We start from the raw sequence: 27982 nt of genomic DNA, 5'->3' as shown, positions 1-27982 counted from the left end.
ACTTTTAAACCAAGTAAGTTATTTAATTAATGGGAAATGAAAAAATATTTTACGAAATGTAAGGGTAAATTTAAATTATTTAATCAAATAAAAATCTTCAAAATCAAAGACTAAATAAATTAATAATAAGTATCTACAGCAAAAATCGGACCAAATCATAGTTAATTTTGAGAACTGAATATTAGTGAGAATTTTAGATTTTAAAAAACAATTATTTAAATACTAAGTTTTTTCAAAATTAATGAGGTCCGTAATTATTATTTATACGGAGCTAGCTAAATTCTCTTTATCAAAATCAAAATATACTTTATTCAAGTAGACTTTTACAAGCACTTTTGAATCGTCATTTAACAATCTATTTAAAGTAAATGCTACCACCACTTCGGAATGTAGATTCTACCGAGAAGAACCGGCAAGAAACTCAGTAGTTACTCTTTTTCAATATCTAAAAATACAGTCATGTTAGTTAATAACAATTATATATATATGTTACGTCGCTTGCCTGGAAGTCAACAAGCATTAACTCCACGCTCTTTTATCATCAATATACTCTTGTATCGAATGATATGCCTTCTTTACTTAATGTATTTTTTACAATTGACTCGAATCTATGAAACGGCAAAGTTAAAAATGTCTGCGGAATTTTATTATAGAAGCGGATACCTTACCCCAAGAATGATTTATTGACTTTGCGGAGTCGGAAACTTGGCGTTGTAAGCTTATCCTTACTTCTTGTGCACATACAATGATTATCACTGATTTTATCAAAGTGATCAATGCTACTGTGAATATGCATGCATACAGTGCATAGTGCATGCATACAGTGCAAACAGCGCATGCATACAGTGCATGCATATAGTGCATACAGTGCATATAAAACTTTGCAAAGATAGCGTTTGTTAGGGTGTGGTCTCACATCAACTGTCGGTTTTTTATTACCGTCCTGCATTCGTTTTTTTATAGATATCGCTCCAGATGTCACTTATAATGTCGTTGAAGATAACAATCTAATTCTGATTTGAATAATGTTGGATGATATGAAAAGTAGTGGTTTAAAAGAGCTACTGCGCCATCATTAAAAAATTGCAAAATGAGACATCTCTCATCATATGAGTTACGATAGATACCAAATCTTGAGCTTGAGCAGTGTCTTATTTTTTTTTCAGTTTTTTATATTTTACATGGACCACAGGTAACATATAGTAAATGTGAAAAAAAAAATAAAACTACATTTAATTCTATAAAATAAATATACAAAACATCTTTATTCACAGTTCAACATGTACAAAAATAATAACATTTACTCCTAATATTTCTTGTTGTTTTTCTTTTTCCCAAATTTTTGCCTTTTAATTCTGTTTGGATCATAATTTTCTTTGTCAGATGAATCAGTACTAAGTGGGGTATGTCCACGTGCTACAGGCTTCATTCTGTTGACATACTCGTGAGCTTCCATTGAAGACAGTATACCGAAATTGCTGCAAATAAACCAACATTTAATTTGTGGATTTAGCATAAGAACAAATTGGAAAGGTTACTTTTAGTGTGCATGCAGCATGTTTAGTATTATAGTATTACATATATTATTATATAAGTAGCTGTGCTTCCCAGTTTCACTCGCTTTCAATTAAGAAGACATGAATGTCTTGTTACTTACAATTAATAGAAATAAATTAAAATCATTTATTTAGCAGAATGAAAGTTACTTATTAAAATACTTATACATTTCTTTATGAACTTCTGCAGTGGCTTCAAGAGTGCAAACATTTTCATAAATATCACTGTCTGTGTCTGAATCCTCTATTATCAAACATTTTCTTTTTGGAGGTAATACATTAACAGTGTCCCTTATAATTTTTGAAATATTTTCATCCTTTTCATCTGTTTCTTTATCATTATCAACAAAATCAGCATGTTTTATATTCTCCAGAGGTGATATTTTTTCATTATAACTTTGAGTTTCAATGTTGACTTTAGAGGGGGGTCCTATTGTGGAGGTATTGGAGTCTGTTCTCTCTATATTCATATTAGTCTGTATTTGGACTGACTGTTTATTTGATTCTATATTTCTTACAGGGCATTGTGAACATTTTATGGTGGTTATGAAGTTGTCATTATTAATTATAACTGTCACACTTTTTGGAGTATCAGGATTATTTATTGTATTTTTATCATTTGTGCATTCATTACAGATCTTATGTAGTAAGCTTTTTTTGTAAAATGGTATTTTGGAAAAGCCTGTTTCAAATAATGTTTGTTTTGTAAGTATAGCGGGTTTTGTTAATGTGATTTTATTGAGTGATTGACCAGAATTGGTAAAAACGCAGGAGTTTAATTTTTCAGCCTCTTGTACAGCAATTATAGCTAGTTTATCTTTGTCAACACATTCTTCTTGAGTATTATCTATAACAATAGATTCCTCATCAACAACAATTCCACTTTCATCATTGTCACATTTACTTCTTTGCAAATAAGTGTTTTCATTATTTCTAAAGGATCGAGGCCTTGTAGTTAACTCTTTATTTTTATTTTTAGGTATAAGCCTCAATTTTTTTTTACTATTCTTATCCATAATTTTTATATGAGTTCTCTTTCTATTTGTAACTCTTTCATCTTTGTTTTTAACTAAGCTAGAATCTTTAGCAACACTTTGACCATTAACATTTAAATCAGCAAATGGTTTACGAGGTAGATTACTGGACTTCTTTGAGGTTGATTCATTGTTTTGCAGCCACTGCTTAACATAATCTACAGTATTTTCCATATTTAATACATTAGATATACATTCACCAGCTAGAAATGGCAATTTAGAATTTTCTTTATCATTTATTATATATTTTGTACTTTTCCTCTTGTTACAATATTTTGAAGGTGCTTGTATACATTTTGGAAATATTTCTTTTTCCAACTTTAATTGTTCCGAAAGTCTAAGACTTTTGTAAACTAAAACAAAAAATTGAGATTAAGGATCTGCTAAGCTTTATATCATTTTATACGATTAATATGAATCCAATGTGACAATAATACGAAAGATTTACATAATAATATCAATTACAAAAATTTAATACCATCGAGGTTGAATAAATCTTGAAATGTAGTTAAAAGATGTGAAACATGTTCGATGCGTTGCCCGAAAGGCACATCGATACAATTAGTCGAAGTGGTAGGTGGTGAAAGGCAACGTATACAATATTCGGCGGTTATGGCACAGTTATTACAGACGAAATGCCCACACGGATATCTTATGATAGATCCATTCAATAGGTCGCTAAGAAAACAGAAATTAAATAGTTATTTTATTATGTTATCACAGTGAAACGTATATAAACAAAAAATATCATCTCACCAAGTAACACATCGATTATTATCAACTAAAGTTTTTACGCAATTAACCGTAACTTCTTTATTAAAATTACTCATAATAATAGTGCCATTATAAAACTTTTTGAAAAATAGAGTTGTTCAAAATAAATCTATATTAAATTTTTATGTTAAAACACATATGTATTGATACGTATTATTATTAAGGATCTATTAGTCCGATTTCCAAAGATTCTGACAACAGTCAACATAACTGTCTCAACAGAAAACATACAGATAAAAAATGTTTTTTACTGATCTGGATAAAAGTCTTTTTATACACACAAATACAATTTTTTTAACAGGTTAACGTGTATAATAAATATAAATTTGTATCAGAAACAGAAAAAAAACATTTATCATCTTGTACGAAAAAAAGAAATTAGAATATTTTTAATAATTGATATCTATCTATTTTAATACGTAAAAATGTCGAGTAACATCTATCGATACTACGTATTGTTTGTTATATTTATGTGTATTATGAACTAAAATTTCGATATAATCGAATCCTCAATCCCGAGCATTGGTTATATGAAAGCAGGCAAATTAGAATTATCTTACCCGATTCGCAGAAGCCTTAAACAGATCGGTTTCGTCAACAGAATAACTGCCGACAGCAGTAACATGTGAGGAAACACACATCATACACACCGACCGAGCAGGTTGTTTCGAAGTACCCTATTAGTTACGAGTCGTTAACAGCTAGGCTGTGACATAGTATGACAAAGTACAATTCTTTTCAATTTTCAATTTCTTTCCGACGTCGACAACGTCCTAATCCGAGGCCTTATTAAGGCGCCCTTGTACTCCGAGCCCTTAATTGGTGGCTCTTAAGTATTTTAACTCACTTACCGATCCGGTGATGCCATAAGTTCAAAATGCAACACACATTCCGAAAATAATTATACATATAATTAAACATAACTTTATAACTACACACACGTAACATATATAATTCAAATTTCTACCTTTTTCTTTTGATCAATTCTATGTTTCAGTGTAAGTTCAGTGAGTCGTGTGTTTTTTTTAAATTATTTATTAGTGAATGATCACCACCGCTCATATCCTTAATAAATATTAACATTACAACAACAGAACAAGAATTAAGATGTATGTCCCTTTGTGTTTAAAATTACTCAGGCTCATTCGACCCTTCAAATCAGAACATAATACAAAGTATTGCTCTTTAGCTATATTATGATAAGTGGTGGTCACTACCCAGACAGGCTTGCAGAAAGCTTTACTACCAAGTAAATAAAAATACGATACAATATTATGTTTTAAATAGTTTGATTGAGATACTGCTACGTCTTCTTTCAGGAACATGCGTTGTGGTGTCTCGCTAAGTCTCTCTTTGTACAGGGACGGCGAGTCATTGGCCCATACTGCGAAAAAAAACGGATATTTTAGGCTCTCTCTTTGCATCCAGCGTGACTCTGGATGGTCAAGGAAAGTCACCACCGCCGTTCGTAAAGCACTTTTTTCCTTGTATATTCATAAGTCAAATGGTTGCGATAACATCCCTCCAATCCTGCTACGGACATGGCACCAGTTTTAACTCGCCTTTCCTGCCAAAACTACGCATCAGGCGTCGTCCTAAATTTCCGGAAGACTTATTTGTTGCACCTGACCCCTAAAAAGTCAAACACTCGGCCAATTATAGGCCTATAACTATCACCTCCTTATTCTCCGAGATAACGAAGTCCATTATTAACTGCCAGGTTCTGCGGTACCTAGAAGACCACCAGCTGAGTAGTACAGTTTCCGTCGGTTTCGCTCAATCGGTGATGTTCTAGTTTACCTGACACATAGATGGGCGGAAACAGTTGAGTCGCCAAGTAGAGGTATTAGCAGCCAGTTTGGACATAGCGAAGGCTTTGATCGCGTATAGTAGGTACTAAGCGATTCTTTCGAAGGATTCTTCCTATGGCCTTACCGAGAAATTATCCAACTGGAATCTATTTTGGTTTCGATAATTTTATAAGAAGCTATTTTTTCATCTTAAGGACATGGTGCGATGAAGAAGGAATGAAGACACGCTCAGACACGTGCCATTTGCAAATTTATTATTTTTTTTAAAAATCTCTACTCTATCACAAAACGGCTGAACGATGTCTACGATATGTAAATATATACTATGTGTTATACTATTGTAGATATCGTAGATGTCCACAACAATATCGCGCCCTACCGTGTATATTAATAGCGCCTACCATATCCACTGGAAATATTCATACCTATATGTTATACAGTTTCACAGAAATTAAATTACAAATACAATATATAACTTTCAATTCATGTTACTGTAAATTAAAAATGATGACGTCGTCTTGACCGATTTCAGTCACAGCGGCTAATATCAAGGGAGAGCAGTCAACCACGCAGGAGATATGATAGTGCACAAGTGTTTGCGTAAAGAAAGTTACACTCTCTATTCCTTAACTCTCTTAATCCGTTAGGACGGCTAATCCGACACGATTGGAGTTCAGACACAGGACCAACAGCTTTCCCAGGCACGGGAATGTACACACTTCTAACTTTCAGAATCCGAACAATTTCTGGGCATTATTTGACAGAAAAACTCAAAAACCTTGTATCGGCCCGACCTTAAGTTTCAACCTAGAACCTGGGGGTTCTGTGGCCTTACATCTAACCCCTATACTAAAAAGACAGTCAAAATTAAAAATAATAGTACTTCTTAAATTAATTTATCAAAGCCTATTTTAACTCTAATTAAAAACCCTCAACTTTCGTATACTTATTTATTTGCAAATATTTGTACTATTGTTAAAACAGTTATAATATGTTATATTTTCTTATTTCGAAGTAAACTAAGACTTTGGTAAGACATTACTATCGACTTTAATAGGTAATGTTAAATTCAGCACAACCCTAGCAAACAGATAAAATATGGAATGTACAGCTTTAGCATAAATGTACATTGTAAATATATAAAATCAGAATTCTACGACATATTTAAATATGATAACTACTTAATATTCAAAATATTATTTATATTTTCTATATCGGTAATTTTAATTTTCGTAGACCAAAAATTATGTTATAATACTTAATACTAAGGAATATATGGTATTAGAAATCATATAAGTATACGAAATAAAAAGCCTATCGCATTAAATAAAATACACTCAATAAAATCAGTTATTTCGTGGTAAAAAAATAAAAATAAAAAAACGTTACAGAATTGTACTTCGTATTCTCGAAGAAGATATGTTACTTTATTTACATGCTTATCCATTTTTGTTTATAACAATAACTTTATATACATTTAATCCATACTACAAACAGAAAGTAAATACATAACCTGTTATTGGTACACTTTACTCAAACTAAACCATTTGGACTTAAAAAAAAATCAATATTAAGTTGTTTGATTTTTGCGATGAAAGGTATCATCCATAAATATTGTTCAGGGCTTGATTACACAATGCTGCTTTCTTCAATTGTTAAATCAACTACGACAGAAACAAAGAAATCAGTATTTACCAAACACCCCTTAGTATAGGTAAAGCCATTAGATTTTAGGCAAGACTATTTTTAGTCTTTATTATTCTGAGTTTAGTTTAATCCATTTTTACATTTCTAGAGATAGACGTCGTGTAATACGAAATCTAATTTTAAACAGAAATACCTGATTTACACAACATATCAAGTGAGGAAACTTAGCTACCGAATTAAGTTTCTAAAAGGAAACTACTATAAACCTTATTGTAAAAAGTCAACACTTTAAATTTGTAAATATATTGCATGTTATTAAAGCATTTTTAGCAAAATGTAAGTAACAAACGAAAGTAAAATATATTATATTTAATATGTTCAAATTATAATTTTAACATTATACAGCTGCGATAACTAACACAATCTTTTAATAACTATATTATTAAGACCCTCATAGGGCTTAAAAAATTTTGTACATCACAACAAGTCGTAAAGTCATTTTATAATTCTCAACCAAATTAAATGTCATCACATTAAAATTTTGAAATTTTTCCCAAATAGGTTTTCATTTAAAATAAAATTTTATTATAGTTTTTCCTTATCACATATTGCAAAATATAATTACAAAACAATCAAAAGTTAACAACTAAAGAGTTTTACTCTACATGATTGGTGGAATTACATTTTAACACAATAAATCTATAATCCTCTACAAAAAATTATAAAACAAATTCAATGAGGTATATAATATAAGTCTATTATTATTATTGTTTAATATAGTAGTACAATTATAATCTACACATTGTCTTTCAGTAACATTTTTATGTCAATGTTAAATAGGTTGATTGTGCACAAATATATGAATATACAAATTATAATTATTTTATTGTTAAATAACATAACAATACCTCGAGTCTCTTAAATGCGTTTTTTCTTAGAGACATTCTCATATCCCTAATCCCAATTTTTGTGTACATATTTAATACAAAAGGTTTGTACCATCAGGATAAATATTGTATTACAAGCTAATGTACCTTTGTTAATTTTTGCAATTTTTTTACATACTTACAGCAATTCAAAAATTTATAATATCATCCAGGACAGGTACTTTTAGTAGAAGTTTGTAAATAATACTTTGTAAGGGTGTCATGTATGCATTAGTTATAAGCATTAAATAATAATATTTTTTATTAACTAGTTATTATTATAAACAGCACAAGTGTAATCTATCTTAAGAAATGTTGAATTTGTCTCATAAGATACTTTTAAAAACTTGAGGTCATATTATCATTATAAGGAATACCTTAAAATAGTTTCTATGAGCTTCTATACAACAGCCACCACTATGGCTTGCATACCTAATAATAAAAAAAAGCATCAAACAAATATCAATAATAACTGTTTAAAGGTTAAATATTTTCAATAGGTAATATATAATTATATATTCTACATTTTTAAAATAAAAAAATAACAATGTAGAACTACAGTAAGTATAAAGTAATTTCATCATTATAGCAATTATTGAAATGATAAAGTTTCTATAAAATAAAATATTTTAAAGCTTCTAGTAAAGATTCGAAAATAGATTATGACATTATTTAGAATTGCTAATTCTATAGTAAAGACAAATATATACATAAAATATGTATTAAAATAACTTAGCGTTCTCGGCGAGCGCGTTTTGCCCGTGCTGTGGGTGCTGATGGATTATGGTCTTCATCATCTCGTCGCTTTGCTGGTAGATGAGGCCTTTGTAATTGACTTTGAGCTGTCAATTGAAGTTGTAGTGCATGTGTGTTTAGTCTTTCAGCTAATAATAATGGCTTAAGAGCTGCCATTTTGTGGCTGTACAACGTAACACGCGGTCTACTATTAACTGCGGCGGTTAGCTGTTCTCTTACTGTCATTTCGGTATTTTCAGAATTATTATTCCAACTGTCATTATCCTTCTCATCATTGGCATTTGTTTTATCTGTCTTTTGGGTTGTCTCAGTGGGTTCACCATTATCTGGACTACATATAATGTTAACTTGTGCCCTTACCTCTGCATCAAATTTAGAAATAGTGCTCACCAGTGGTTTTGCCCAACCAATATGCAGTATTGGTGTCTGACTACCCTCTTCCCATTGGCAAATACCATCATAAAATCTTAAAAAAATGTAAAGATTGATGTCATAATGGATTCTCATTCTTTAGCAGTTTTATGAAAGATTATATAAAATTTAGGATAACTTATGTAATAAGATATATCATTTAGTAAAAAAAGGCTTACCTTAAAAGAGATGCAAAACATTCTGGGTCTTTTAAAATAGATCTAGCTGAATGTCCTGAACTCTCAGCTTTCATCAGTTGAGGTATTAGCTCATTTGCAATCTCAGAAAATTCTTTATAAATCTCTTCATCATCTCTAGAGTAGTTGTAACTGTAGGAGAAATATATAAATTGTTATGTTGTGACTTTTTATATACTATCAATTTAAAAAAATTATGTAACTTACTGCCTAATGACATCACCAGCACATGCCCAGGCTTGAAAGGCTTCCTTGTACATTTTGTGTCTATGATAATAGCCACCTTGAAATGTATATGGGTACACATGACGATCTTCATAATGCGTTCTTGAAGAACGAATTGATTGAATATACAATGAAGCTGAATCTGGCCTTAAATTACTTGATTTAATAACTCCAATTTCATCATTAATTGTTGAACTTTCTGGAGCCTCTGTATTATTGGCAATTTTCATGTACTCGTCTAAATCTCCAAGATTGCCCAAAGCCATAGGATATGCTTCCAAATGACCTGAAAGGTAAGAGTATTTACAGAGAATGTATGCCGACTTTAACCCATGAATCTTCTATGAATAATGTAATCAATTCAAATCAAATTACTTTATTCAGATAGATTCCTTTAAGCTTGAATTGTCATTGTGCAAGATTTAATTACATTTCAAAATAACGATGATTGGGAATATTGTTTTAGTGCGCTAGTAAAAAATCAGAAGTTACTCTTTTCCAATGATTATTGGAATAGAGAATTAGATTGATTATTAAATTCAACACCTGAATTACTTATCCCGCGTGAAAATTAATGAACACTAACCCTACACTTTTTTTATCATCTTTATAATATTTTAAGAAATATTTGAGAAACTTTATTATAGAAGTTAAAACTTTGCCCAAGAAAGATTGAATTCACTGTGGCGAAGGAAAGACAGCATGATAAGTTTTTCTTTAATTCTTGTGTATATACAATGTTTGTCATTAGTCATCAGAATACCAAATAACATAGTTATTTGGCCAGTTATTGGCTCAAAACAAAAGTTAATATTGCATTTGAATAATTTTTCTTTTCTAATGTGTCCTCATCTGATGGTGATGATTTTAATTATAATGTTATTTTAGTAGGTATCTTATCAAATAAGCTATTTAAATACCAATAGTCACCCAGTCACAGTTGTTTATTATTTTTACATATGGAATGCAAAGAAAATAGTATTGTTTGAATTATTGGTACTAATGAAATATTACCTTTATCATAAAGTAACCATAGCAGTTTATGCTGCATGAGTGCCACTTCATGAACATCAATTGTGGGGGTTAATGTAGGATTTATGGAAGAAACCAATGCAGCCAGCTCCATTATCCTGGTGCACACAACTGGTTTGCCTGCTACATATAGCCATGATCGTGCAAGCACCCCTTCTCCTACCGATCTACCTCTTTTGTCCTCATTACCTTTGCCATGCCAAGTAACCTAAAAAATTACAAAATACGACAAATGAAAAGCAACAGTCAAATTGAATAAGGTTTTGTTGATCAACATGTCCTTTCTCATAAGAAAATTTTAAACGCTTCCCTTTAAAACATATATTAGTTTTTATACATATTAGTATCTTACTTCAGCTGTATTTAATCCATCCTTTCCAAAGACTACCCAAGCATGATCTTCTGATAATGCAAGATGAACATCATTTTTGCCTAAGACTTGGCAGCCTGCAGTTACAGCAAAAGCAACTCCAAAGCAGTCCAATTTATTTCCTGTCAAAAAGCTGTAAATTGACTGGAGATGGGCTCTGTCTTTGTAGTAGCTTCGTGTTAACGAATTCCAAACGACATCAGCTACTCTTTTGACCAAATCACGAGTGGCTAAGTCACCGCTTAGTAACTTCGCATCAACGCCGCTACGCATTAAAGATACAAATCGCTCATAAAGAGTTTTTACTTCGTCCCATTCCACAGATGGAAATTTCATCTTTACAAATTTATTTGATGCCAAATTTACATCTTTATCACTGTTTTTAACGTTTGTTAGATTGTTTTCAACTGCCCCTACAATGATAGAAAACAATGCCAAATCCGGTTCTTTACTACTACGCAATTGTTCTTCAAATAGATCACAAACTTTTTGAATACTGTCTATAGGAAATATATGTTTATATTCTGATAAACTAGACATGATTTTTCATTTCACATTGTTTCAATTTCAGAAATAAACAACAACATCAGCAGACGCCGGTTAGAAGTTGACATTTTTATTATAAATATTGCTATTTGAAAAATACTATACTCTAAAATGTGATTTATTAATAAATCATTCCATTTACCTGTAAAATTAAATAATGTTTAAACTGTACTAAAGAGCAGAGCTCAGTTATTTAAGTTCGTATTTCGTAAATATATATTACAGCATGCGGATCATTTTTAATAGTTTTAGTTAGGGTAATTAAGTGCTAATCATTAAATTAATGACGTGAAATAAAACAGTTTTTTTTTTAATTTATATTATTTGCCAGTATTATTTTTTTAGCACTGCTTAATAAACATTATACCTATAAATTTTAGAATAAGTTTTTTTAGACAAACTTGCCAGATATGCACATTTAGAAATACTTTTGCCTTTGAATAATACAAACGGGAAAAGAAGAAACAGTTTTGTCACGTATATGCTGTTGTCAATGTCAAATGTCAATGTCAGGGCAAAAGCAAAGCAAATTAGCAAAACTGAAAACAAAAATATTTTTAATTTAATCTATTTACAAAGAAAATTATTGTTTCACTTAAGAATTAAATTGTATTTTAATAAGCAAATCCTTAAAGAGTTCAATAAGTAGTAATGAACAATTATCAAAATGAAAAACAAAATAAACGCTATCGCAAAAAGTATCACTTTATGAAATTACAAGTGAAAAGTTTTATAATAGTAGGTCCCATACTTGATTCGAAAATGTTTTGGCAATTTTGAATTATATCTGTTTAACTTATTTATATTTATTGTATCATAGGAAAACGCTGCTTTATGTGATGAAGTGGCCAAAATTCAAGAAAACATACAAATCGTAAAAGACGAAAGAAAATTTCTACTTCGAAAACTTCTTGAATATGAAAATGATGTAGACATAGGACACACTTTTTACACACATGAATCGCTACCCATGTCAAATGGCTCAAAAACCAAAGCAAAAAAAAGAAATACAGGCAACCTTGAAGATACCACTAAAAATATATGAGCCAACTGGATGATGTTAAGACAATAATGATTTTTATGTGTATTTATTTATTATATTAGTGACCTGTTAAGATAAATGCTAATAATAAGCTGAATATGACTATAGAATCAACTAAATGAAGACAAAACCTTAATTATTGTTAGTAATAAACAAAACAGCTATACCCAATGTTTTCATCTATATTTAATTTATATATACATTCCTGTTATTATGTTTGCATTACACATAACAATTATTTGGCTATGGTTTGTTGGATTAATTGAATTATTTAATACTCTTATTCACATAAGAGATAATAATATACAGTAGATCTATCAAGGCCTATAAAACCACTTTTCTATAGTAAGTGATTTATTTCAATCCAAAAATGGATATGTATGTAATAATATTTTTATTTCCCTTTTGAAAAAGGTAGTGTGATTTATAAGCAATAACATAATTACAATGAATTGTATTATACTTAAACATATTTAGAATTAACTTAGAGATAATACAATCGGTATGGGACAAAACATTTTTATACTAATAACTTTGCATCACATATTGTTAAGCATACAAGGTTGTATATTTACCATGCATTGGTCATGATTAGGCTTAAAACAGTAACATTTAAATAAACTAATTAAGGTAAGGGAAAACGAATTGAATCTTATTGATATAATTATATTTCCAAATAAAACACTGAAGAGGAATGAATATTTTCTTGTTAAATATTGTTGATTGTTTTTAGCCATTAAAAAAAGTTTGACACTAAGTATAATTTACATGATAACTTTTATTTCTTTTGAATTTCTTCCTTCTCTGTTTTATTTAATTTGATTATTAAGAATTTCAACTTATATTTTTCATAATCTAAGGATATTAAAATAATCTTCCACTTATTCATACATATTCAAATTTGCATTATGTAACCTGTTTAATATATTGGTAACAGAAATATTAGTAAAATTCATTATTTTCATACATATTTTATTATTACAAAGATACAACAAATGTGAAGTTGGTGCTGAAGTTAACTTTAAAATATGATAATATATCCTTATATTACTTGTAAAATAAAGCTAAACTATATACAATTAATCATTATCAGAATCATTGTCTCCAAAAGACAATAGTTGCTGTTGATTGTTTTTTGATCTTGATGACTTTTTTGATAACACTTTATCATCTTTTAATTTCTTACTCGATTTCCCTTTAAAAATTACCTTTTGGTTTAGGTCTGCTTTCGTTTGTGCTTCTATTTGCTTGATTTTGTCTTTCTCAGCCTCTGCTTCTTCGGCAGTTAAATCTCCTTTCTTAAGTACAACGACTTGTGGTAAGTCACTCTCCTCATCATCCACAAAATCTTCTTCAGAATTTTCAAGTTTATCAAATTTATGATTAACATTATCGTAACCAGCTTCTTTTTTAAGAACTTTTAAAAAAGGTGGATCTTCTGGTTTAATATAAGCAATATTTCTCTTTCTATTCATATTTTTCGCTATTTCGTATATAATAGATCAATTATTTACATTAGTGTTTAATTGTATTCAATCGATGTTTGTGTTGTTCACTATTTGGCGGAACTTCATACAAGTACTTTAGTTTAGAAATAGAAAAACACCAAGTTATATTTTTGGTACTAATAACTCTTTTTTTTTTTATTCTGGCTTTTATTTGTGCCAAGAGGGCTCAAATTTACTAATAACTCAATGCTAAATGCCATAATATTGACAGCTGACATATTTTAATTGTTTATGCATGTCATCTGTCAACCAGTTTTTTTTTATAGGTGCCATACTTGACATTACAAATTACAATACAAGCTTACAGCGTCACCGGTGACGGCGAGGGACGAGTATAACAGTCCACCATGAAAATGGAGTCATGTCTAGCTCCGATTGATGTCCATAATTATTATTAGAGTATCTTCTAATTTGTATGAATTGATTTCGTCCTTTGGTAGGACGATTTTCGTTTGCACCGGCGCCGATATAATGCAGTATTTTCTACGAAAAAGGATAATTTATTATATGCCATTTCATTAAATCTGAGTTAATCCTGTTTTAATTTGTCGATCTCTCTCGTCATTGCTTTCCACAAGAGATCAAACGCATCAGAAGTCTACTGAGTTTCGTTGATGGTTAAATAATTTGTAATTAAAATACTGTTCCTATCTTAATCATTGTTTTCATAAGAATTGTTTAAGGTTAAATCATACAAAATTTCAATTTATTAATTTTGAAATAAAATAATATAATTTTTACGCTATTTAAAAGCAGGTTTTTTTTTAATCTGACACATGTAGATTTCCAAATTCTTTAATAATGAATTAGAAGTACAGATTAAGCGTGTTAATTCTCAATTGTGCTTGACCAGGCTTTCAACTGAAATCTTCAGTTTAGATTATATATTTAAGCTACTAGGCCATTTCCGTTAAACGTTTTTAATTGTTATGTTATCAAAATGCATATTGTAATCACTTAATCAGGTTACTAGTATAAATAATAATCAATACCCTAAAACAAAATTATTAATAGGATTTTTTTTTATTTATATATTTTGTTAACTGCAATGTTAACAAACCATAAAAAATCTAATATCGGTTTAATACAGACTGACAACATTTTAAAATAAATATACTGTTTAGCAGGAGGGTAAGCTATATTACTGTCGTCTGTGATATTATACTCTACAGTGTACAGCTGTGGTGTACAACTTCAACTACTAAATTTAAATTATAATTTAGCTTTTTTTATTCTCCAATTTTTATTACATTACTGACGTAAAAAGAATTTTAGAATGTTTTAATATTTTTTGTAGATTTTTGCTTCAGTTGTCTGTTATTTTATTCAGCTTCTTGTTCTAAGCATAGACTACATAGTTATTGTATACTCTTTGGCATAGACATAACGACATGTACACTAGCTTTTTCAAGCATCACGAAAACGACGAAAACAACGGGCTAGTGTGTATGGAAGTGCATTTGACCGATTGCGCCGCAATTAATACAACCGGGTAAGTAATAAGAAAATGTGTTATTTGAATAATATGAAATTCAAAATTAAGTCGTACTTGTATTTTAAAAAGAACTATACTTAGCGAAAATGTCATTGTTAATCTTACGGGTGTGTGCACTCTTATTCTCTCACTCTAAACATGAGGTTTGTATGATAAATTAATGTATTTTTCTGTTTAAAATGTACTTTATATGTAGATATTTCATAATTTGACATTAGTGGCGCTATAGCTATGTTTGCGCACGGAAGAGGTTAGAGCCTAAACCTTTCTAATTATGACTTAATTTCTTTCAGAGTAGCGTGTGATGAGGAATGATTGAAAATAATACACAACTGATTGGATTTTAATTAAGGAAAACATAACTAATAAGATACGACTTCTATCAGTATGGCAACTTTAGAACAGCAAGCTTCTAAACTTCTCGATTTCAACCAAAAATTGGATATAACTCTACTCGATAATATCGTTGGATGCCTGTATTCTACCGTAGGCGACCAACAGCGTGTTGCACAAGACATTTTAACAGCCTTAAAAGAACACCCAGATGCATGGACTCGTGTAGACACAATTCTAGAGTATTCCCAGAATCAGGAAACTAAATATTATGCTTTACAAATATTGGAACAAGTCATACAGACAAGGTGGAAAGTATTACCAAGAAATCAATGTGAAGGTATAAAGAAGTACATTGTGGGCCTTATTATAAAAAATTCATCAGATCCCGTCACCATGGAGAGTAATAAGGTTTACTTAAAAAAACTTAATATGATTTTAATACAAGTTTTGAAGAGAGAATGGCCTCATAATTGGGAGACTTTTATAAGTGACATTGTTGGGGCATCTAAAACAAATGAAAGTCTTTGCCAAAACAACATGGTCATTTTGAAACTGCTCAGCGAGGAAGTGTTTGTCTTCAGTACAGGGCAACTTACACAGACAAAAGCTAAACATCTTAAGGATACTATGTGTTCTGAATTCAGTCAAATTTTCACTCTTTGTCAATTTGTCCTTGAAAATTCACAAAATGCACCTCTTGTGGATGCTACACTGCACACATTATTAAGATTCTTAAATTGGATTCCCTTGGGGTACATATTTGAAATGAAATTGATAAGCACCCTTATATTTAAGTTTTTGAATGTACCTATGTTCCGTAATGTAACATTAAGTTGCTTGACAGAAATTGCTGGTGTGACAGTAAGTAACTATGAAGAACAATTTGTAGCACTTCTTGTACAAACCATGGAGCAATTAGAAGCCATGCTTCCTCTCACGACAAACATACGTGAAGCCTATGCTGCAGGTCGAGATCAAGAACAAGTCTTCATTCAAAACCTTGCTCTATTTCTATGTACATACCTGAAAGAACATGGACAGTTAATTGAGAGAAGAGGACTTACAAACACATTGATGAATGCACTTCGATACCTAGTATTAATATCAGAAGTGGAGGAAGTAGAAATTTTTAAAATATGTTTAGAGTTTTGGAATGCATTAACTGCTGATTTGTATAAGATTGCTCCCTGTGCACATTCTGCAGGGTTATATGGGTTGGGAAAAACTGGAGGTCGAAAAGCCTTGTATGCAGATGTACTAAGTGGAGTTCGTTACATCATGATATCTCGGATGGCAAAACCTGAGGAAGTTTTAGTAGTTGAAAATGAAAATGGTGAAGTGGTAAGAGAATTTATGAAAGATACTGATTCCATTAATTTGTACAAAAACATGAGGGAAACCTTAGTGTACTTGACACATTTAGATTATACGGACACAGAGAGGATAATGACAGAGAAGCTTCAAAATCAAGTTAATGGCACCGAATGGTCTTGGAAAAACCTCAACACACTTTGTTGGGCAATTGGCTCTATATCAGGAGCTATGCTGGAAGAGGATGAAAAGCGATTCTTGGTAATTGTTATCAAAGAGCTTTTAGGTCTGTGTGAGCAAAAAAAAGGAAAAGATAACAAGGCTATTATAGCCAGTAACATAATGTATGTTGTTGGGCAATATCCCCGTTTTCTAAGAGCGCACTGGAAGTTTTTGAAAACAGTTGTAAATAAACTTTTTGAATTCATGCATGAAACTCATGATGGTGTTCAAGACATGGCCTGCGATACTTTTATTAAAATTGCTTTAAAATGTCGACGCCATTTCGTCACTACACAAGTTTGTGAAGCTTGTCCATTCATTGAAGAAATTTTAAGTACAATAAGTTCTATCATCTGTGACTTGCAAACTTTACAAGTTCATACATTTTATGAGGCCGTTGGATATATGATTAGTGCACAAGTTGATCAAGTTGCACAGGAACAATTGATTGAAAAATATATGTTACTTCCTAATCAGGTCTGGGATGATATAATTTCCCAAGCTTCTCACAATGTCGATATACTTAAAGACCCAGAAGCAGTTAAACAACTTGTAAGTATACTTAAAACCAATGGCCGAGCCTGTCGAGCATTAGGTCATCCATATGTTGTGCAACTGGGCAGAATTTACTTGGACATGTTAAATGTTTACAAAGTTATGTCAGAAAATATCAGTCAGGCTATAGCATTAAATGGTGTGGTGGTGACTAAACAACCGCTAATCAAAAACATGAGAATCATCAAAAAAGAAACGCTAAAATTAATAGCTAGTTGGGTTTCTCGCTCAACAGACAACAGTATGGTGTTGGAAAACTTTATTCCTCCATTACTGGATGCTGTTCTCTTAGATTATCAAAGGACATCAGTTCCAGATGCAAGGGAACCAGAAGTCCTATCATGTATGGCAGCCATAGTCTATAAACTTGGTGGACATATTACTTCTGAAGTACCCAAGATTTTTGATGCTGTCTTTGAGTGTACTTTGGAAATGATTAACAAAGATTTTGAGGAATATCCAGAGCATAGGACTGAGTTCTTCCTTTTACTGCAGGCAGTCAATACACATTGTTTTAAAGCATTCCTAAGTATACCTCCAGCTCAATTTAAATTGGTGCTGGATTCCATAATTTGGGCATTTAAACACACAATGCGAAATGTTGCGGATACAGGACTACAGATATTATATAGATTGCTACAGAATGTGGAGCAGCATCCACAAGCAGCACAAAGTTTCTATCAGACATACCTATGTGACATATTGGAGCATGTATTTAGTGTTGTAACAGACACCTCTCATGGTGCAGGTCTTACGATGCATGCTACAATTTTAGCATATATTTTCTCATTGGTGGAAACTGGTCGGGTTTCTGTTCCACTAGGACGAACTGCAGACAATGTCCTTTACATCCAAGTAAGTATTTTATTGTTAACCTTTTTATGAATTTTTCTATTATTATGTTTGAATAGATTTAAACCTTGGTAAGCTTAATAATAGGTAGATGCATTAAAATTTACCTTACACATAATTTATTTTTAATGTCTAAGTAAATTAATCAGAATTATTAATAGTCTAATATTTAATTATATTAAATAATTATGTGTATAAAATAAATAATAGTATTAAATTTTATAATTATCTTTTCAGGAATATGTGGCAAATCTTCTAAAAACAGCATTCCCACATTTGACAGATAATCAAGTGAAGATTACTGTTCAAGGGTTATTCAATTTGGACCAAGACATACCTGCTTTCAAAGATCATCTCCGAGATTTCTTAGTCCAAATAAGAGTAAGTGTTGATTATAGTTATAAAAAATTATAACATATTCAGAAAAAGCTTTGACTATAAATATTTTCATTTACAATTAAAAATACTGACAGTATTTAAGCAGCACTAAAATAAAAAAAAATATTAGAAATTGGTAAAATGTATCATAAACAAATTCACACAACATAATACTTACATTCTTATTTAATTGTCAATAAATATGACTTATTATCTGTAAAAAAATAAGCTAGTCAGTAGCTATGTATCTTGCAGTGGAATCTAGGAAAGCTTATTGAAAGCTTGTTATTGTTTATAGTAGCTACAAAAAAAAAAAACATTTAAAATAAAGGAATAAAATTAATGTTAAATAATATATATTTGTCCCTGAAATATCAACAATAAGTCTGCATTTTTTTTATTATTACATGTGTAATAATACAAATTTATCAAAAGTTAATTTACTTGCTATTAAAATATTGAGGCATTGCGATCGATATCGCTCCATCGACTTCGATCGTAAATTCGGTATGTTTATTGTGCCTATATACATAAGAACTGATGTAAATACTTTTTTTATAATTGGATCGCCAAGATATTAGAATGATTTTTTTATTTTCTGTCTCACAGGAATACACAGGTGAAGATGACAGCGACTTGTATTTAGAAGAGCGATTGTTTGCACTTCGTCAAGCGCAGGAAGAGAAGCGGAGGGTACAATTATCAGTGCCGGGCATCATTAACCCTCATGAATTGCCTGAAGAGATGCAAGATTAAATATTATTTAAGTAAGGAAGGTTAACAATGGTAACAGTTCACTTAATATGAAATAATTAATTAATGTCTGAAGGCAAGCTATTTTTATCCTTTGTCAAGCATGATTTATTGATACAATTAATTGTGTACCAAAAAATGTTTAAGAATAATTGAAAATTGAAAATTTTTAAGATAAAGTAAGAGATATTATATTTAACTCTAAATAATTTCATTAGATGTAATTATGTTAGTTATAAATTTCCTGCTTTTATTTTTGTTGACCACTCTTTGCATTTATAACCATAATGTTGCCACATTCGAGTGGACTGTTATCATTAAGGCAGAAATCTTGTGCTTGTTAAAATAATACCTTGCTATGTCAGTATGTACAAAGAATCGCCTGAAACAATGGAAGATGATGAATGTAAGTTGCAAGGTTACATCAAAAACCTCAAATAAGGTATGTTTTACGAGCATAAGACGCAGTATAAGGCCTTTTTCTATTTATAGGTAAAATCATGCAACAATCTACATTGCTAAAGAATAATTCCAGAAATAAGTATTTCTGTTTTCAATATTACATCAGAATGTAGGTAATGAAATCTCTGTGATGGCTCCAGTGTCGGATGTACAACATGTGCGTAATGGAATCTGAGTATTATGAGTAGATTCTAGGAAAAACTAAGTGAATTGCTGTTAGTAACGTTTTTTATTTTTTGTTTAATGTTGTCAAAACTAACTTAATAATGATTTGGGAATCAAACATTCGAGATTTCCGAAAGCGTTTTGGGTCCGTTTCGAAATCTTTCAATTTGTGTTTGAAATAAACAGATAATTGTATCACAAGTGTTTGACTTAAATCATTCCGATCACTATTTGAATTGTAATGGAAGTCGTTTATAACCGAATAAGTGTGAAAACTATACGACGAAGATATGTTTTCTCCGTCATAATCTTATTAACCACAGTGTGACATTAAATATTCAAAGAGACTGCAAACTCTTAGGAGTCCCTCTTCCTCTCACCATCATTGCACCATATTGGTTTATTGTTAACCGTTGCATTAGGTTGCAAACTATCAAATTAATATATAACAGAAATGGGAATGAGTGAACAGTTACTGAATTTTATACTATCCTAAAGGCGAGATTAATAGAAACGTGTTAAACAAACTGGCATAACCTATTGTACAGAGTATAGCCACGATAGTTAATGCTGTTTCTGATAATTTATCTCGAGAACTATGAAAATAATTACTTTTTAAATTGGGTTTAGATTTTTATTAAGCGAATAATTTTGTGCCATTAATAAAATTATAATATTGGTATATTACTTATGATTTAAAGTAGATTGATAATGATAAACGATGTATCATAGCTAGTATAAAAGTAAAAAAATCTTCCTTTCCTGTTCCTATAATTTATATAAGTTATATAAAAATATAGATATTATATCTATATTTACACATGTCGTTTTTTTCCTCCGTCAAATGAAACATTATGGTTATTTTAATCATAATATCAGTATTTCGAATTCCAATTGTCGATCTATCTCAGTAGTACCCACTCTCAGCTAAATCAAGAAATAATTAAATTAAAGGTCCATTTTGACCCCTTGCTTTATAATAAAACGGAAAGGGTCGCTCGACAATCCGAGATGTTCCTAAGCTGATGAACGAATTTTCATAAAACTTCAGAAGGTTACAGAATTCTTCAGATGATATTTTGCGAGCACTATCAAATAATAATAATAATATATAAGTTTCTGATGATTGTTTCATATTGCCCGCATAATGTCCTCCTGACCGATTTATTTATTTCAAGGAAGTCTAGCTAACCATACAGGACATACATATGTATTACACAAGTATGCGCGCAAACAAAGGTGCACTCGCTTTTCGCCTTACTCTCATAATCTAATTGTATAGTAAATCCAACACGACCGAGAACAGTTCGGGCGCTGGAATTGTTTTACGTACTTTTTGTATCACGGGAGTGTACACACTTCCAACTTCTGGATTTCGGGCAGCTTTTGAGATTTTTTCGACCCAAAACTCCTATAACTTTTTATCTGACCGATCGCAAGATGGGATCAAACCCTAGGATTAAAATAGAAACCGGGATTTGCGACCTCAGGTGGCCACTAAACGAGGCAATCAATGTGAAAGAGTTTTTATAGATTGAGTACCAGAACTACCCATTTCAGAATTTTCATAATCTCTCAGAACCCCATATCTGGTCCACATAAATTCCAAATGGCCATTTATTTAAATAAATAATATTTCGATATACTATGCTGATGATACCAAACTATTTTTTTAAATATTGGTATAGCACTAAACATTAAAAAATACAAACATAAATCTTGGTATCATTGCTATTCTAAAATGGGTCCCTAATATTAATCCGTGTAGACTTGGTTCGGCAACTTTGTATTTTTGTATTCTTCTTTTAACACGTACAATCATCATAATCATTGATCAGTGTTATATCAACAGTAAAATGTCCTCCCGCTTTGTATTTCTGAGTAATGCAGCCGATATTTCTACCAACTATACTCATTTTTCCCGTAAAAGAGCTATTCGTGCAATTACTAGGGCCTGAAGTCGCTTGTTTATTTTTGTACCATATACATGTAATATAGAATAAAAGGATTAAAGTTTGAAACTCCTCGAGAAACTGGATACCCACTTGCAAAAGCAATTATAGTAGCTGATAAACGCAAAGCTGGATAAGACGGGGGCTATACCTGATTCTATACCTAGTTACAAACCTAAATTTAGATCGAGAAAGAGAATTAAATTATTTATCTCTATTTATTACATATCTTGTTTAGTAAGTTGCTGGTAAGTGTTAGGTATATATTTCCTTTCATAAGAAAATATAAACTTAGTACAAGTATAACTTGTAAGATTTTAAATTAACATAGTTATTTTTATTACTATCAGTATTTAAAACGGGATATTTACCATGTTTTTTATTTTTATTTGGTGGAGTCTCGTGAACAAGACATTCGTAGATAATGTCGAAATATCGAGCTCCACCAAATAAAAATAAAAAACATGGTAAATATCCCGTTTTAAATACTGAAAATATAACTTGTTAGTAAAACATGCATTTGCCACATTTTTCTTCTTCGTTCCTATTCACCAACCACTATTATTATGATCATGATCGTCATCAAAATAATTTAGTCACGAATTTTCGTTGATTTGGACTACGAATGCCTAGCACGAATAATATCTAGTTCTATAGATATTTAGGATTTTAAATTAGTAAAAACATCTACTAAGTTAATAGGTCATTGGATCAAATTATTGCTTAGATACTATGGTGTTCTTTTTTATATGAAATTGCTTTCTTGAATTTTTGTGTACATGACCTATTAAATTTTATAAAACCTACTATTTTTGAAAGAGCTGAGAAAAGTTATAATCATAATGGTATAAGGTCCTAGATAACTAGCCAACTTGTAGAGGAGGGTCATAGGTTGATCACAGGTGTCGTACAGGCTCTCAAAGTCATGGGCTTTGCTGAAAAATATGTGAAATTATTTCGAGCAATATGTATTGCTTATTATCTACATTTTATACGAAATATGTTAGGTACAAATAGTACATATACTATAAATTAGTATTAGCTAATTCGTAATAAATTAGTTCTGTTTTAACATTTATTGTACTGAGTTACCAATTTAGGAAATTAGCCGACGGAAATATAAATTATATATTCGATAAGAATTGGGTATTTTTTCACAAAATGAAATTAAAATAATTAGTCAATTTTAACTGGTTTTTATTTTTAAAAATTATGATACTATTTCAAAATAATTTTCTTATTTATAAAAGTATAAAAATAAACTTTAGATAACTTTAAAATGTTATCAAATGATTTTTTTTTTTAATTTCTACGTTCATATTTTAGTAATATTTTTTAAATACCAAATTTAGGGCTCTTTGAAGCTTTTTGGGTAAATAGTAAATATATTTTTATTTATTTGGTTTGGCAACCCTACGTATGCTCCATGATGTTGCTGAAAATCTATATCACATTGCAGTAAAATCTATTGGGACATATTCTATATTTACATGGTAGTAAGACAAATTAATATAAAAAATGGCCAGTGTTAGTGAAGAAAGTACATCCAAAGAAAGTTCTGATAAGTTAGTGCCTAGTAATAATACGGGGCAAATAGAAGCAACAGCGGATGATAATGTTGATGTAAGTACAATTTTATTTTAATAAATTCCTAATGTAAAAGCTAGAAAATAACTAAGACTATGTATACTATGTTTAGTTGATTATTAATGTCCCATGTGTTTTAATTTAGTAATAATAACATTTTCCATAGATGTACCGCTCGATATAGTTATTTCTATAAATTAGGTCATTTAATTTTTTAGATCAATGCACAAATCGACGAGCAACGTCGTCAGATGCAGCCAACTAAATTGGAATCATTTTTTGCAATAACTAAGTCATTGATAATAAGGGCTTTAGTTGTTTATTTTATAACGTCAATGTTTCGTCAACCATCGGCGCCTAAAACTGATGCTAATAGTCCAGCCGGAGTTGCTCGTACTTCAGCCGTAAATATGTTTGCAAATGGTACAGTATTAGATGTGTATTCTTATTTATCAGAAAAAGAGTTCTTGGATAACCTCGAAGATAGCAAATTAATCTGGAAACTTTCTGGACTGGTTTATGGAGATTGGTATGGAGGACCAAATAAGGATGGCACTTATACATTTTCAACAGAATTTGTGCCTTCGGAGGAATTAAAAAATAATGGTTCAATATATCTACATGTATACATAGTCCAATCAGGAAAGTCTCCAGATCCAAAAGATAGTAATAACTATGCTGGACCTTACATTACATATGGCAAGAAAATGGTTAATAAATACAAAAAGTTGAAATATATGAAAACTCATAACTTGTTAACCGGTCAAACTGAAAAATCAGAGGAAGAAATAATAAAAGCAGAAACATTAAAAGAAGAAATTGTATCGCATTGGCATCCAAATTTAACAATCAACATAGTTACTGATCAGACTAGTTGGATGCAGGGAAGTGTACCTCCACCTCTAGATGAGTTCATCTATTTCTTACCTGATGGTAAGCAGTACAAGCCAGCCGTATTTGTTAATGATTATTGGAATATGATGAGAGATTATATGCCATTAAATAACACAGTCACTAATCTTCAATTACAATTGACATTTCAACCGTTAAGCCTTTTCAAATGGCAACTCTATACGACTCAGGCCATGCGGGATAAATTAAGTATGTTCTCAGCATTAGGAGCAGAGGAACAAGACGAGGAACAGGATACTATAAAAGAATTGTTGTTGGACACATCACCCTACCTGCTGGGTTTGACAATAACAGTTTCAATTTTGCATTCAATTTTTGAGCTGTTAGCTTTTAAAAATGATATCCAGTTCTGGAACAATAGGCAATCACTTGAAGGACTCTCTGTGAGATCTGTATTCTTCAATGTTTTTCAGTCCACTGTTGTGCTTCTTTATGTATTAGATAATGAAACAAATGTTATGGTGAGAATATCATGTTTCATAGGATTATTGATTGAAATTTGGAAAATTAACAAAGTAATGGATGTTAAAATAAATAGAGAAGACAGAATACTTGGAATACCAAAGCTGACATTTACTGATAAGGGATCCTACGTGCATTCCAGTACTAGAGAGTATGACACCTTAGCATTCCGGTACCTCAGCTGGGCTTGTTTCCCACTTTTGATAGGTTATGGAATTTACTCATTGCTTTACCAGGAACACAAAGGATGGTACTCATTTGTTCTTAATATGATGTATGGATATTTATTAACTTTTGGATTCATAATGATGACACCGCAATTATTTATTAATTACAAATTAAAGTCAGTTGCTCACTTACCGTGGCGCATGATGACATACAAATTCTTAAATACATTTATTGATGACATCTTTGCATTTGTTATTAAAATGCCCACCATGTATCGCATAGGATGTTTTAGAGATGGTATGTATAAAAAATATTATGATAGAATTTCTTTATCTGCTCAAATAATTAATAATTATTATTTTTTTATTTGCAGATATTGTCTTCTTTATATTCTTATATCAGCGTTGGATATATAAAGTTGATCACAAGAGAGTTAACGAATTTGGGTTCTCTGGAGAGATGGAACAGCAAAAACAATCTGAAAATGGAAATCTTGCAATCACCGAAGGAGAACAACCTACTGATAAGAAAAATGATTAAATAGTAGTGATTTTTAGCTAGTATAATTGATATATTGCATAAAAAGTGAAAATAGTATTCATGGATTGTAGCTGGCTTGTGATCTTGCAAGATTTTCATAAGTCTGTTAAATATAAATGTACAAAACACAAGCATTTAATATAATAATGTAATTGAGTTTCTTCCTTATTCTCATGTCATAAGCATTGATATATCTGTATAATTCATATAAAAAGACATGCCACATTAGGTAACCTAAATAAAATGTTTTAATAAAAATTTAATGGATGAATTTAACATATATTTAAAATTTTACTATGCAGCTTCTATTTATTTATATCTTAATGTTACAATTTATTTATTACAATGCTGTCAAAATGTAGAAATATTCTTCCTGGAGATTTGTTAAGAAATTATAAGCTCAAATCTTGTGTGTTTAATGATAGTAGTTTACTTCTAATGATGTGTGATAATTGTATGAATACTTATTATAAAAATTGTTTGTTGTATTACTTCAGACATTTATTTATTTTAGTATCATTTTGTAATTTATGCATTATTTTATTCCATGAGAAATGAATGATTTACTGAAGTGAAAACAGGTATCATTTAAATACAGTACATTATGTAAATAATTTTCGCAGCATGTAGAAATCAAATAAAGAGAGAATTTCTTCATAGTTTTTTCAGGCTTCTTCCACAATAAAAATATTAAATTCTATCCCACATTTAAAAAAAGGAGTTTATAGTCTTGAATAAATTCCAAAACAATTATTTAGTACAAAGCAGCCAGCATACCATTGATTGTACTTTATATTTTGCAAATAGTATAAAGCAATATTAGGATAATATAAATTTTATTACAGTAAATTTCATAGTTTCATGACTTAATTTAGAAAAATTGTAAGTTTCTCAATTTAAACAGATAGTTTATCAATCAATAATATTTTTTTATTTTTTTTTAAATATATTTAGGACATATCTATTTCATTTCTTAATTAAGATTATTACTATTGACATAGATTTCTATCATGATTTTTAAATTAAAAAAAAAAAAAAATGTTCAACTTAAACACCAGGTATAATTATATCATACTTAACAAAATATTATATTCTGTATCATAAATTTATTAAAACATATTTTCAAAATTTATTGTTAATTCTTATGAACAAACTGCTAGTCTCAAATTCCTACTCCTAAATGGGCAGTTTCTGGTTATAATACTACTGAAAAGTTTTCATAATTGTATATTGTTTGTGACATAATTTTCATGTACATATTGATATTATATATCTAGAAATCTGAGAAATTAACGTAAATTTTAACCATATATGTATTATAAGTAATCAAAAATAACTGCAAATTTCATAAGAATTGTTTCAAAATTTGAAACATTTGCTATTTGACTAATCTGAAGAGCTGAAAATGGATGTGCAGACTTGCAGTTTTTGTATGAAGTGAAGTATCCGCTTATGGAAATGTTAGATGGATATTATTCTAAATTACAATTTTACTTAAAGTTTAATATAAATTATTTTATTTACATTTTGCAATTCTGATTCCTATTATTTAACAGTATTTATAAATGATATCTGAATAGTTCGTAATTAATTTAATTTTTAAATTTCTTGTTTGCGATGTATATTAAATTGTTGTTCGAATATGTGTCTATTATTATTTCAACCAATAACATTTTCCAGCATTGTATTTTTTGAATATATTGTAATTATAGCGACTAACTAATCAATATTTTTTCAATACTTATGGCTGAACTTAGGAACTACTGGTTCGACTTCTAATTTTTTGGTGATAGACAGTCCGTTTATTGAGGAAGTTAATCTTATATACCTTCACGCTACAGTCATAAAACTCAAACACTCAATAACTTTTCATCGACCCGACCTGGGGTTTGAATCGTTCTGGTTCTCGGGATTTGTGGCCTAATATCCAACCACTAGACCAACGAGGTAGTCAACATATGTACGAGTCCGTTAGAACGCAGCCAAAACAGTCATTA

General features: G+C 30.3%; 5 protein-coding genes and 1 long non-coding RNA gene across 8 annotated transcripts; 3 read left to right on the top strand and 3 right to left on the bottom strand.

Annotated features, from left to right (window-relative positions):
- Positions 1-1294: 1294 nt before the first annotated feature.
- On the bottom strand, positions 1295-3533 carry LOC113404671 (uncharacterized). Of its 2 annotated transcripts, none has more exons than XM_026645628.2 (4): positions 3347-3533; positions 3069-3268; positions 1719-2943; positions 1295-1478 (listed from the first exon to the last, which is right to left on the bottom strand). In XM_026645628.2, exons 1-4 carry the CDS (start codon positions 3418-3420, stop codon positions 1307-1309), a joined length of 1671 nt encoding a protein of 556 aa, XP_026501413.2. In that variant the 5' UTR covers positions 3421-3533; the 3' UTR covers positions 1295-1306. The 2 variants fall into 2 exon arrangements, with proteins under 2 accessions (XP_026501413.2, XP_026501422.2); XM_026645637.2 differs by having other exon boundaries at positions 1725-2943; positions 3347-3532.
- A 3644-nt stretch (positions 3534-7177) lies between these two features.
- Positions 7178-11374, bottom strand: LOC113404907 (menin). Its single transcript, XM_026645987.2, has 5 exons — positions 10722-11374; positions 10352-10577; positions 9320-9623; positions 9095-9244; positions 7178-8970 (listed from the first exon to the last, which is right to left on the bottom strand). Exons 1-5 carry the CDS (start codon positions 11277-11279, stop codon positions 8481-8483), a joined length of 1728 nt encoding a protein of 575 aa, XP_026501772.1. The 5' UTR covers positions 11280-11374; the 3' UTR covers positions 7178-8480.
- Positions 11375-11751: 377 nt separating this feature from the next.
- Positions 11752-12498, top strand: LOC113399475 (uncharacterized). Its single transcript, XR_003368986.2, has 2 exons — positions 11752-12023; positions 12106-12498. It is a non-coding gene; the product is annotated as an uncharacterized LOC113399475 (long non-coding RNA).
- Positions 12499-13219: 721 nt separating this feature from the next.
- On the bottom strand, positions 13220-13944 carry LOC113392717 (uncharacterized protein). The gene has a single exon (XM_026629265.2). The coding sequence runs from the start codon at positions 13800-13802 to the stop codon at positions 13407-13409; it is 396 nt and encodes a 131-aa protein (XP_026485050.1). The 5' UTR covers positions 13803-13944; the 3' UTR covers positions 13220-13406.
- Positions 13945-15169: 1225 nt separating this feature from the next.
- LOC113392702 (exportin-1) lies at positions 15170-20559 on the top strand. Of its 2 annotated transcripts, none has more exons than XM_026629247.2 (4): positions 15170-15327; positions 15624-18609; positions 18844-18987; positions 19594-20559. In XM_026629247.2, exons 2-4 carry the CDS (start codon positions 15718-15720, stop codon positions 19738-19740), a joined length of 3183 nt encoding a protein of 1060 aa, XP_026485032.1. In that variant the 5' UTR covers positions 15170-15327; positions 15624-15717; the 3' UTR covers positions 19741-20559. The 2 variants fall into 2 exon arrangements, with proteins under 2 accessions (XP_026485032.1, XP_026485039.1); XM_026629254.2 differs by having other exon boundaries at positions 15172-15327; positions 15629-18609.
- Positions 20560-23691: 3132 nt separating this feature from the next.
- LOC113404331 (putative lipid scramblase CLPTM1) lies at positions 23692-27626 on the top strand. Its single transcript, XM_026645233.2, has 3 exons — positions 23692-23939; positions 24122-25742; positions 25819-27626. Exons 1-3 carry the CDS (start codon positions 23835-23837, stop codon positions 25983-25985), a joined length of 1893 nt encoding a protein of 630 aa, XP_026501018.1. The 5' UTR covers positions 23692-23834; the 3' UTR covers positions 25986-27626.
- The last annotated feature ends 356 nt before the right edge of the window (positions 27627-27982 follow it).

This window comes from Vanessa tameamea, chromosome 10, assembly GCF_037043105.1.
Source record: "Vanessa tameamea isolate UH-Manoa-2023 chromosome 10, ilVanTame1 primary haplotype, whole genome shotgun sequence".
Lineage (NCBI taxonomy): Eukaryota > Metazoa > Arthropoda > Insecta > Lepidoptera > Nymphalidae > Vanessa > Vanessa tameamea.
This window is presented reverse-complemented; position numbering and strand designations above follow the sequence as displayed.